The sequence below is a fragment of the Pteropus medius genome, unplaced genomic scaffold, assembly GCF_902729225.1.
Source record: "Pteropus medius unplaced genomic scaffold, Ma_sr-lr_union100, whole genome shotgun sequence".
In the NCBI taxonomy this organism is placed as follows: Eukaryota; Metazoa; Chordata; class Mammalia; order Chiroptera; family Pteropodidae; genus Pteropus; species Pteropus medius.
The window spans coordinates 542,611-553,061 of record NW_024347852.1 but is presented as its reverse complement, the minus strand read 5'-3'; the positions used below and the strand labels follow the sequence as shown (position 1 = coordinate 553,061).

General features: G+C 56.9%; 3 protein-coding genes and 1 pseudogene across 7 annotated transcripts in view; 3 read left to right on the top strand and 1 right to left on the bottom strand.

Annotated features, from left to right (window-relative positions):
- AP2A1 (adaptor related protein complex 2 subunit alpha 1) overlaps window positions 1–2,547 on the top strand; it is a 26,698-nt gene extending 24,151 nt beyond the window's left edge. Inside the window, exons 13-18 of the mRNA XM_039878715.1 lie at window positions 674–851; window positions 943–1,079; window positions 1,162–1,278; window positions 1,374–1,443; window positions 1,636–1,770; window positions 2,109–2,547. Of these exons, the coding sequence (XP_039734649.1) occupies window positions 674–851; window positions 943–1,079; window positions 1,162–1,278; window positions 1,374–1,443; window positions 1,636–1,770; window positions 2,109–2,186 (715 nt within the window). The 3' untranslated portion in view covers window positions 2,187–2,547. The remainder of the gene's footprint in view (window positions 1–673; window positions 852–942; window positions 1,080–1,161; window positions 1,279–1,373; window positions 1,444–1,635; window positions 1,771–2,108) is intronic.
- FUZ (fuzzy planar cell polarity protein) lies at window positions 2,322–7,628 on the bottom strand. Of its 5 annotated transcripts, none has more exons than XM_039878622.1 (11): window positions 7,087–7,366; window positions 6,711–6,832; window positions 6,373–6,457; window positions 6,159–6,227; window positions 5,844–5,948; window positions 4,687–4,884; window positions 4,443–4,538; window positions 4,061–4,167; window positions 3,924–3,988; window positions 3,777–3,851; window positions 2,322–2,809 (listed from the first exon to the last, which is right to left on the bottom strand). In XM_039878622.1, exons 1-11 carry the CDS (start codon window positions 7,195–7,197, stop codon window positions 2,583–2,585), a joined length of 1,260 nt encoding a protein of 419 aa, XP_039734556.1. In that variant the 5' UTR covers window positions 7,198–7,366; the 3' UTR covers window positions 2,322–2,582. The 5 variants fall into 5 exon arrangements, with proteins under 5 accessions (XP_039734556.1, XP_039734558.1, XP_039734560.1 ...); XM_039878624.1 differs by lacking the exon at window positions 7,087–7,366 and adding an exon at window positions 7,425–7,628 and having other exon boundaries at window positions 2,326–2,809; XM_039878626.1 differs by lacking the exon at window positions 7,087–7,366 and adding an exon at window positions 7,373–7,391 and having other exon boundaries at window positions 2,326–2,809.
- Window positions 5,485–5,603, top strand: LOC120615597 (uncharacterized; annotated as a pseudogene).
- Window positions 7,629–10,012: 2,384 nt separating the features above from the next.
- MED25 (mediator complex subunit 25) overlaps window positions 10,013–10,451 on the top strand; it is a 13,219-nt gene continuing 12,780 nt past the window's right edge. Inside the window, exons 1-2 of the mRNA XM_039878713.1 lie at window positions 10,013–10,217; window positions 10,317–10,447. Coding sequence (XP_039734647.1) covers window positions 10,084–10,217; window positions 10,317–10,447 — 265 coding nt within the window. The 5' untranslated portion in view covers window positions 10,013–10,083. The remainder of the gene's footprint in view (window positions 10,218–10,316; window positions 10,448–10,451) is intronic.

Genomic DNA, 10,451 nt, shown 5'->3' with positions numbered 1-10,451 from the left:
CAGTGAAATACTATGATGGGGGGGGGGCATTACTTCCAGAACCCCTGCTGCTCCGGGCCCTCATCCGTGCCTGTCGGGCCCCTTCCTGACCTCGTCCTGACCCTGTCCCTCGTCAGGTTCCACACCCATGATTCCAGTGCCTCCTGCACCTGAGAGCCAGGCCTGGGGGTGTCGGCCCCGACAGGGCCATCTCCTCTGTGACCTGGACCGGTCACTGTGCCTCTTGGTGTCTTCCCACCCCCTCTCTGAAGGGCAGCCCCCCTTCTCTCTTCTCGCAGGGTTTTAAAGATCAGTGGTTAGAGAACCCCGGAAGAATGGCTGGCACAAAGGAAGGGCTTGAGCAGCGGCTGTCCCCTCGACCCGTCCCTGGGCCTCCATTTCAGCCCTGTGACACTACAGGGGTTAGACCTCTGAGGGCCTTTTCGGTTCTTTGCTCCGTTCCTGGACATTTCCAGAGGCCTCCTTGTCGGCTCAGCTCCGTGCTGGGCGTGGGCGGGTTGGGGACAGGCACAGAAGACTCGCCGTTGCCCTCGGGTTGTTCACCTGAAGGTCGATGGTGGTAATGACACGAATCGCCACCGTTTTTGTGCACTTACCACGTGCCAAACACACAGACAAGTACCGGTGCTGGATTATTTCACTGAATTCTGAGGACGTGATGCTCATTTTGCAGGGGAGGCTGCGAGAGGTTAAGTCACCTGCCCACCGTCAGTGAGATGGTTAAGAGCTGGGATTCAGACTCGGGGCGGCTCTTGCCGCAGTACGATGTGACATGCGCTGTCATGGAGGTCGCTGAGCCCGCTGTGGAGGGCCAGTGGTTTAGCATAGGAAGGACTGTGGAGCTGGGTCTAGTAGGTTGAACCTGGGATGACAGGGCCTGGCCCCACCAGAGGTTAGCAGCGAGGGCCCCGGGGAGCCATCTCCATTTTCTGGTTTCCTTGACGACGGCGCGCACAGCTGGCGGTGCAGACGAAGCGCGTGGCCGCGCAAGTGGACGGCGGGGCGCAGGTGCAGCAGGTGCTCAACATTGAGTGTCTGCGCGACTTCTTGGCGCCGCCTTTCTTGTCTGTGCGCTTCCGGTGAGTCAGTAGGGTCGACCGGGTGGGCGGGGCTTCTGGGTGAGGGGCACGGTCTGATGGAGCCCTCCTCCTTCCTGGCCAGGTATGGAGGTGCCCCCCAGTCCCTCACCCTGAAGCTCCCAGTGACCATCAACAAGTTCTTCCAGCCGACGGAGATGGCAGCCCAGGACTTCTTCCAGCGCTGGAAGCAGCTGAGCCTGTGAGCAGCGGGTGGGGGTGGAGCCACAGCTGGTCCAGGGCGGGCAGGCCAGGGCTGCCGGGGGCCCTGACTCCATCCACCCTTTCCTGCCTCAGCCCCCAGCAGGAGGCGCAGAAAATCTTCAAAGCCAACCACCCCATGGACCCCGAAGTCACCAAGGCCAAGGTGAGAGGAGTGGGGCGAGACAGTGCCCCTGCTCTGACATCCCAGCCCTGCCCCGCTCCAGCTCTGCATGTGGGGAGCAGGGGCCGCTCCGCCTCTCAACCTCTTGTTCTCCCTTCTGTCAAACGGGTTTTGGGAACTGGTGTGCGCCACTGTCTGGCAGCTGACAGGGCTGGCACCCCTCTTCCTCCTCAGCTCCTGGGTTTCGGCTCTGCTCTCTTGGACAACGTGGACCCCAACCCTGAAAACTTTGTGGGGGCTGGAATCATCCAGACTAAGGCCCTGCAGGTGGGCTGTCTGCTCCGGCTGGAGCCCAATGCCCAGGCTCAGGTGCGTGGGGTCTGGGAGGCCGGCCTGAGACACGTGTCACCCCCTACATCGTGCGCATCGTCTGTCCCCACCCTGCAGTCCTCTAAGTCTGGGCTTCCTCTCGCCGCCCTCCCACCACGGTGTCTGTCTGTCCGTAACCTTCCCACCCTTCTTGGCTTCTCTTTCTATTTTCCCCTTTATCTGTTTCCTGTCTCTTCTGTCCCGTTTCTGACCCCTTCTTCCTTTTCCTCTCCTCGCATCTTCTGTCTCCCCTGTATCTTCCTCTCTGGGTTCTTACCTGGCCTGCGCCATCCCTCTGCCTCCTCCCTGAGTCCCAGCCCTCCTGTGTCCCCCCCCAGATGTACCGGCTGACCCTGCGTACCAGCAAGGAGCCCGTCTCCCGTCACCTGTGCGAGCTGCTGGCCCAGCAGTTCTGAGCCCTGGACTCCGCCCCTGGGGATGTGGCCAGTGCCAGGCAGCCCCGAGCACTAAGGGAGCTTTGGTGGATGGGGTAGTGAGGGGACGGCCGCTGGTGACAGGGAAGACCCTGGGGTAGGGGGATGCCTAGGACCTTCCTCCGGCCTTTTGTATTTTTATTTTTGTTCATCTGCTGCTGTTTACATTCTGGGGGGTAAGGGGAGCCCCCTCCCTCCTCTTCTCCCCCAAGCACAGAGGGGAGAGGGGCCAGGGAAGCAGGCGCCTCCTCCCCTCCCATCTGACCCCGTCGTGGCCCGTCTGCCCTGTCCCCGTCCAGGGGCTGTGTATTATTGTGAGCGAATAAATCGAAAGATGCTAACAGCCCTGGGTCCTTGTCTGTCACCCATGCCCAGTGGTCAGAGGAGAGGGGTGAGGGCATGGAGAGTGTGGGTGGCCAGGCCCCGCAGCCCATGCGTGGGACTCTGAGCAGACAGCAACAGCAACAGCAGCCGGGGCCCCAAATGCAGGGCCACCAACCGCCATCCCGAGCCTGGCTCTTCAGTTCCCGACACCTGGTAGCAGGCTCGCGGCACCTGGACCCGGTGGGCTGCATTCTCCACCTTCTCCTCTTGCTGCCCCGGCTCTGAAGAAAGGACAGGGAGGGCCGAGGTGACCGGTGCGGCCTGGACCACTGGGATGCCAACCTGCAGAGGCCATACCCCATCCCGGGCCTCAGTTTGACTCCTGGCAGGCCTCAGGGCTCCATCTGGCTGTCAGCGACCTGAAGGCCACAGACTTCCTCACTCAGCTGCCCCTCCTCGTGACCAGGGACGAGACTGCCCCACTCAGTCTCGGTCCCCTCTTTCCTGGGGGTACTGCGGGTAGCCGCGGGCAATCCGCTTAGCAACACAAATTGCAAACACAGGTGTCTTACCAGGTGCCAGTCACTGTGCTCCAGGTACAGGGGACCCCTGAGGACCCCACCCCACTTTAAATGTGGGAGGCGGGTGGGAAGAGGTGGAGCCGACAGTCAGGAAGGGGTAGTCATCTGCCCCTCCCAGTAGAGCTTTTGACCATGTTGTCTCGGGTGGTATCAACACCCCGGGTCCCTTCCTTTGTCTCTGGGGCCTCGTGTTCTAGGACCACTTTCCCTATCCTGGGCTCTGGGGAATGCGCTCCCCAAGACTCGGTATAGCCTGTACTCTAAGCAGTGGAGAGTGTGGCTGTAGGAGCCACGTCGCCTGTGGGACTCGTGGCTCTGCGCTTATTAGCTGGGCCTCAGCTTCCCCATCTGTAATATGACAATGACGACCTAACAGGAGGTAATCCTTACCTATGAGGTTGGAGTGAGTCATTACATATAAAGCACTTGGCAAGAGATGAGGTCTCGGTGTGAACGGTTAGGATTACCCAGGAAGCCTGGGACCTCCAGGCTGGGACCTCCCTGCCTCACCCTGCCCGTCATCAGCATGGGTGCCGGGGCCTCCAAGAGAGCCATGCCCAATGCATGCTGGGCCCCACCAGTTCTCTCTCCTCTTACCCCACCCCAAAGCGACCTGGGACTCAGTTTCCCCAGCCTGTGCAAAGGGGGCATGGTGCCCTCCACTGACCTGGCGGGAAGTGCGCGGCCGTGACCAGGGCGTAGAAGGAGCGGAGGACGTGCCGACGCTGCCCAGGGGAAGGCTCTGGAGGCGGAAGAGAGGGTGACAGCGTGTCCCTTTGGGCCCGGCCCTGCCAGCCCCGCGCCCCTCGGTCACCTTTATTTCCCGAGGGCTCCACCGTGAAGAGGCAACGCTTTAGTTCCAGGTGGAGGAGCAGCAGTCTGGAAAAAGAGAGTGTCACAGCCAGGGCTAGAGGGGATGAGGACGCAGCCCCTGCCCCACCCGAGCCGTACCCGAGGATGTCCGTGTGCAGGGGGAAGCCAGCGGGCAGCGCTCGGGGGCCCAGAGACTGGCAGGCCCGCAGCGGGTCCAGCAGTGGCTGCCACCAGCGGTCCAGAAGCTGTAGGGGGCGAGGGTGAGGTGTGGGCAGGAGGCGTGGCCCGTAAGGGCGGAGGGCAGAGGGGACCGGGACGGTGGATGGGACGAGGACTGGAAGGATGGGGTCAGGGCGAAAGAGGGGCCAAGCTGGGGTGAAGGCGATTGGAGGGCAGCCCGAAGGGGCGGGGCCTGCAGGGGCGGGGCCAGGGAGCCTCCCAGGGCGGGGTGAGGAGGGAAGGGCGGAGCTCGCGGGCAGAGGGTGTAATAAAGGGAAAGCAGGACACGGCCCGAATTCACCTGTGGATCCAGCTGGCTGAGGGGAGGGCGCGGCCCGCAGAGCAGACACAGCTCCAAGCCCGGCAGCAAAGTCAGGGTCAGAAGCCGGTGCGGGACCTGAAGCAGGGCGCGCAGGGTGGGCGGGCCGGAGCCCCGCCCCTTCCATCACAAGCCCCGCCTCCCCGCGACTCCGCCGCCGGGGGCCACCCCTTCGCGCACACGTGTCCCGGCCCTCGCCTTCCGCAGCCCGCCCCACCCCACTCACCGTGGGACTCCCGTGCGGCAGGTACACCGGGTAGTCGCGAGCGGCCTGCGGCGGCAGGGACCCCACCAGCCAGGGGAGCAGCACTGCCTCCGGCGTCCCCAGCCGCCACCAGCTCTCTGTTGCTGCCACCACCCGGCCCGACACGACCAGGCTGACGAAGGCCGTGCCCGCAGCCTCGGCGAACCCAGACAGGGCTTCCTGGGTAAGGGAGACAGGCCGACAGCGAGTCAGGGGACACGAGCAGGGGCAGCAATGACTTCCCAGGCGGGCGAGGAGTGGGAACAGACCGGCATACAATTAAAAGCTTGCCTGGTGGCCATGCTCATGTTCCTCACCCTCCCTGGGCCGGGGTTCCTTCATCTTCAAATGCCGGTACGATGCCCAAGTCACATCGTGAAGTTAGATTAAACAGGTAAGAGGCCTGCTACCCCGCCCAACATGTGCTACTAAGGCTAATAATTACAACAGCAGCAGCTATGGTTTATCGAGTCCTACTATGTGTCAAGTAGGCACGGTCAACAACCTACTGAAGCTGGGAGGGGTCAAGTCCCCTGCTGAGAGACACACTGATGGGAGAGGCCATGCCAGGTGAATCCACAAGATCAGTATTTAGGGAAGGGTAGATTCACCACGCAGAAGGAACAGCGTGTACCAAGGCAAGGAAGTTGGGAAGTTGTTGAGATTTGTGGGACCTCTGAGGCAGCTGGGCCAGGAGCTGGGACTTCGTCCCAGGGGGTGATGGAAGCTGTGACCAGAGGAGGGGTGGGGACAGCTCTGTGTATAAAAAAATCCTTTTGGGTCTATGGCCATGCTACCCTGAACAAGCCTGATCCCGTCTGATCTCAGAAGCTAAGCAGGGTCGAGCCTGATTAGTACTTGGATGGGAGACCACCTAGGAAGATCAGGTGCTGTAGGTGTAAAAAGTAAAAAAAAAAATAAGAGATCGTAAGCTAAGGTCCTTGCAATCTGAAGTCAACCAAGGGTTGCCTCACCTAAAATTAAAAATAAAAATAAAAATCCTTTTGGGGCCCCGTGTGGGTGGGACTGGAAGCCGAGAGGATGTGAAGAGGTGGAGGCAATGGTCCAGGGGTAAAAGGATGAGGTCTGAGCTCGGGCCACAGGGACAGGTTTAAAAGTTCCCGAGACGTTCCCGATACCTGCAGGAGAGACCCCTCTGGAGGAACCATGCAGTCCACACACTGGGTCAGGTCCCCGATGAGCTCTGAGTCCCCCAGGAAGCTGTCGATGAGGCGGTAACTGGCCTAGCAGAGGGAGAAGGGCGGCACCTAGGACCTAGGTGGGCCCCAGTTCGCTGCCTTCCCTTTGGAAAACTGCCTGGGGGTGGGGGAGGCGTTGCGGGGTGGTGGTGTCTAGCCCCAGGGTCAGATGACCAAGCTGCCCCAAGAACCTGCAGGGTCAGGCTGCCCCAGGGGCTGCTGGGAATTGTAGTTCCCAAATATCAGTAGCCTCACCCTCAATTCCTTCTTCAGTCGCTCTACGTTGCGGATATTGGTCAGTTCTTCGAGTCCCACAAGAAGAACCTAGAATAACCATATAAGAGAGTAGGGGCCTGGACAGCTGGCTCTAGGACAGGAGGAGCTGGAAATCTGGACTTTTGGGTCTTAGGGAGAAGGATGCTGAGAGTTCAGATTCCTGGGTTTGGTAAGGAGGGCTGGGGATTCTCACCATGGCCCCAAATACCATCTGGAGGAGCCTCTCTAGTCTCAGCTCCGAGGTGCCCTCCTCAGATGACAGAACGATGAGAGTGATACTGTGAGAAGAGAAAGTGAGAAGGAAGAATGAATCCAGGCCAAGGAAATGAGGCAGTGAGGAGAGGAGAGTTTGCCCTTGGTCCTGGATGCCGGCTACATCCTCCCCCAGCACTCATACAGATAAACTCAGGCATCAGAGAGGGTAACTGGCGTGTCAGAGATCCCACAGCCAAGTAAACAGCTGGCCTTAGCCGGAAGGCCTCGGGGCTATCACCAGGGCCCTGTCCCTGCTCCAAACTGCCACTTGGAGACCTGTCATGGAAGCTTTTCCACACCACGGTGGTGTCCTCGGTCCTGGCAGAGCTCAGCTGCACCTCGAGATTCTGCCCGAACATGTGGACTCCATTGAGGGAGCCGATGATGGAGAACGGGAGCTGGGGAAAAGGTTGGGGACATTAGATAGGAGCCCCCAATCCCCTTCTCCTTGGGACCCAAGAATCCAGGCCCGTAGCCCCCTCTCCCTTCTAGATCCCCTGACCCCTCCTCTTTAGAGAACCAGGATTATTCGTGCACCCTGAGCCCTCTAAACTCAACTCGGAAACTTCCCCAGCCCCTACTCCCTCGAAGACCCAGAGTCCAAGCTCCCAGCCCCCTTCTATTTCGGAGATCCAGGCGTCCAGGGCTCCACCTGCTGGCGGGCGGGGGTGCCGCCGCGGCTGCTTCGGCAGAACAGTGGGACTCCGCTGGAGGCCGCGAGACACAGCAGATGTACCATGCCCTCCGTCCCTTCCTCCCCCATTTCGAATGCCCCTCGTGGGGACAGTCAGTGCCCGCCTTGGAGCATCGACCGTAGTCACACTAAGTAGGGCTGCCGTCTTAAGCCGCCAGAGGGCGACTTAGGGGAGCCGACTGGGAGAGGACTAGATTCCCGCCTCCATCCAACGCAAATGCACCCTCAATCCCTATTCCGGCACCTCCTCCAAACCCCGTTAAGTTCTCTTCCGTTCCAGCCGGAAGTCGCAATACCTCTAACAAAAGATGGCGGCAAATCTTCCTTGCAGAGCTCCATAGACTCTCCCTGAAGTGACTTGACTTTCTTTAATTAAAGAGGAGACTAAAAAGCCCATCTTGAAGATAGTGACCGAGCCAAGGGGTTGCCTAGCAACCATCACGTAGGGTAGGATGTTTTACGTTCTAAATAAACTGTGCCCCACTCAAAGATGGCGACGGTGCCAAGGCGTTGCCTAGCAACCAGTCTACATTCCATCCTGAAGCTGTAAACAGCTGTGCCGGTTCAAAGGTGGCTTCATGACGAATCCCGAGCACCCTTCCTTACAGCAGAAACGAGCAAAACGCCATTTCCCCCCTCACCCTCGAGGATGGTTTGGTCCGGCGAGCGTTGCCTAGTAACCACCAAATGAGATGATTGTTATTAGAAAAAGAAAGCTGAAATCCTTTATTTCTCGGAATCATAAAAGCATAACTTTCGTAATGAGTTTACACATGATACCGTATCACGTAGAATATGAAAAGCTTCCCCAAATCCTTTCTTTAAAATGAAAAGTTGACAATTTAACTCAGAATATTGACACGTTTTCACAAACGTGATCACTGTGCTAATATTGATCTGAGGCCTATGGGGGGGAGGATTTGCTTCTACTTCTGCAGACTGCCAGGAGTATTATCAACGTGGAATTAGTTCAGCTGCCCTGAAAGGCCCTTGCTTAGCTGGAGAACCAATCTGTTTTTCAACTGACAGTTGCCTTCAGGCTCTTGGTAATGCCAAGCAGTTCTACCCCACCCTTACCCCCCCTTTTGTTAATTTCTGGTTTTCTGTCTTTTTTTGAGGGGAAGGGGAATTCTTGAAGACTACCCTACCATAATGCCAGAAGCTGAAGTCCAGTTTAAAATATCTAATAGTTTATTTTCCCACTTGTAATATATTAGTGGAAATCGTTAAAAATCATTTAATGCAACCTATCACACGTTCACCTTATCGAAAGAAAAGTTTCCTGTAGTTGACAGGGCAAATTTTAATGTTAAGTGCCATTTACATCTTATCTGTCGGTCACTTTTCTTTTCTCCATTTTATCTTCCTTGTAATTACATTAAAAATTGAAATACACTGGCATAAAAAAAGGAGGGAGCCGCTTTAGATGAAAAGAAATTTGAAAAAAAATTTTTGAGATAGGTCTAAATATGGGTTCGGTTTTTGTTTGGATCCTGATGTGAATAAAGCAATCGTAAAAACATTTTTGAGAGAAGTGGGGAAATTTGATTATGGATTTAGTGTTAGATGATACTAAGAAAAAATTTTAAGGGCGATAATGGCATACTGGTTATATAAGAAAATATCCGTAGCTTTTTAGAGATGGCAGTTAAGCACGTAGAGATAAAATGATACGATTGTGAGGATTTGTTTTAAAAGTCTTCAGCCAAGGAAATAAAAGAAAAAAGCAACAGGTAGGGTAAATGTGACAACATGGGGGATACTGCTGCGTGCAAAAGGAATGCACCCCTTTACCTTGAAATATATTGCCAAACTGCACTGGAGCGAGTTGTTCGAATTTACACCCGCACTACACTGCATCTGAGCCTCCCTGGACATTTCTCTTTCCAATATTAACACGACAAAGGGAAAATGCTATATCATCAGACTTTCTCTTAGCGCCTTCTAATTGAATATGAGCAGTTTTCAGATGTTTATTTGCCATTTTGATTTCTTCGTGTGTGGGAAAAGCCTGCTTACATTCCTTCCCATTTGAAATATGATAAAGCGTTTCTACTTTTCTAAGTTTTTATTGATTAGCAAGACGTATTTGTGTAGTAAATTTCTGTCAAGACATAGGTTTCAATGACTTCCAGTTGAACGTATTTTTTCAACTTGGTCTGTGGAGCCTTTTGCGGACAAACTGATTAGTATTTTACTTTTTTTCCATTCTTCAGGCGTATGCAATTAAGTGTTTATTCCTTCAGATATTTTTATGGTTTCACTTGTTGCATTTACGATTTTAATCCACCTGGAATGTATTTATGTTCTAGGCCTGTTCCTGGCCCCTCGCCCAGAAAACGAACAGGTGTTGCCTAGCAACCTTCACTGGGGTTGGAGTCCGGCTTCTTTTGGGGGGGGAGGGGGAAACAGCTGCACCCGAGTTGACGGCAACCTTAGAGCGTTGCCTAGTTACACCATTTCGAACGACACGATTGGATCGTTCACACGCCCATCCCCCTGAGCCCGAACGAACTTAACTGGAAACCTCACCTCTCTGTTAGAAAACAAGGGCAGCGTACGCGTTGCATAGCAACCAGGTCTCCTGACCCTCCCATCGAGACCGGAGTCGGCACCCGCGCCCCGCTCAAAGATGACGGCCGACAGTGTCGCTCTCCGTATAGTTCGCTCTCGACAGTCCTGCAAATAATTCAGCCTTTCTTATCAGGCTTGCCCAAAGGGGTTCATGCTATGCGCTTTCTGAGTCTTGCACGTGGTGGGCGCGAACGGGGGCGGAGCTAGAACCGACGCGAGGGCGGAGCTAGAACCGACGCGCCCGGCGTGCCCCGCACAAACATGGCCGCGGGCGCGTCAGCGGCGGCGCGAAGCCGTCCGGCGCGGGTGCGCGCGCCGCGCAGGCGCACTTCCGCTCATCCCGCGGAGGCTGCGGCGGCCGTGGCGTCCACCTCGCGCGTGATGGTCCCCGGGTCTGAGGGCCCGGCCCGCGCCGGGGGCCTGGTGGCTGACGTGGTGTTTGTGATTGAGGGCACGGCCAACCTGGGGCCCTACTTCGAGGGGCTCCGCAAGCACTACCTGCTACCGGCCATCGAGTGAGTGCCCCCCTCCGCCGCGCCAGCCCCGCCCTCCGATCGGTGTTCCCCCCGCCCAGATCTGGCCTGACCCCGGCTGTTCACCCCCTACCCTCACAGGTATTTTAATGGTGGTCCTCCGGCCGAGACGGACTTCGGGGGAGACGTGAGTCTTGGGGCTCTTGATGCGGAGGGCGAAGGGGTTCGGATTCCCGGGATCGAGGGAGGAGGGGCTGGGGTTCGGACTCCGGGTTC

What these genes read in the sequence shown, in the direction of transcription:
- FUZ (XM_039878622.1), bottom strand. Translation starts at nt 7,197, where the DNA reads ATGGGGGAGGAAGGGACGGAGGGCATGGTACATCTGCTGTGTCTCGCG. An exon ending in AGATGGTATTTGGGGCCATG is followed by an intron (nt 6,228 to 6,372) that starts GTGAGAATCCCC and finishes TGGTTATTCTAG; the next exon opens with GTTCTTCTTGTGGGACTCGA. An exon ending in CAGAGGGGTCTCTCCTGCAG is followed by an intron (nt 4,885 to 5,843) that starts GTATCGGGAACG and finishes TCCCTTACCCAG; the next exon opens with GAAGCCCTGTCTGGGTTCGC.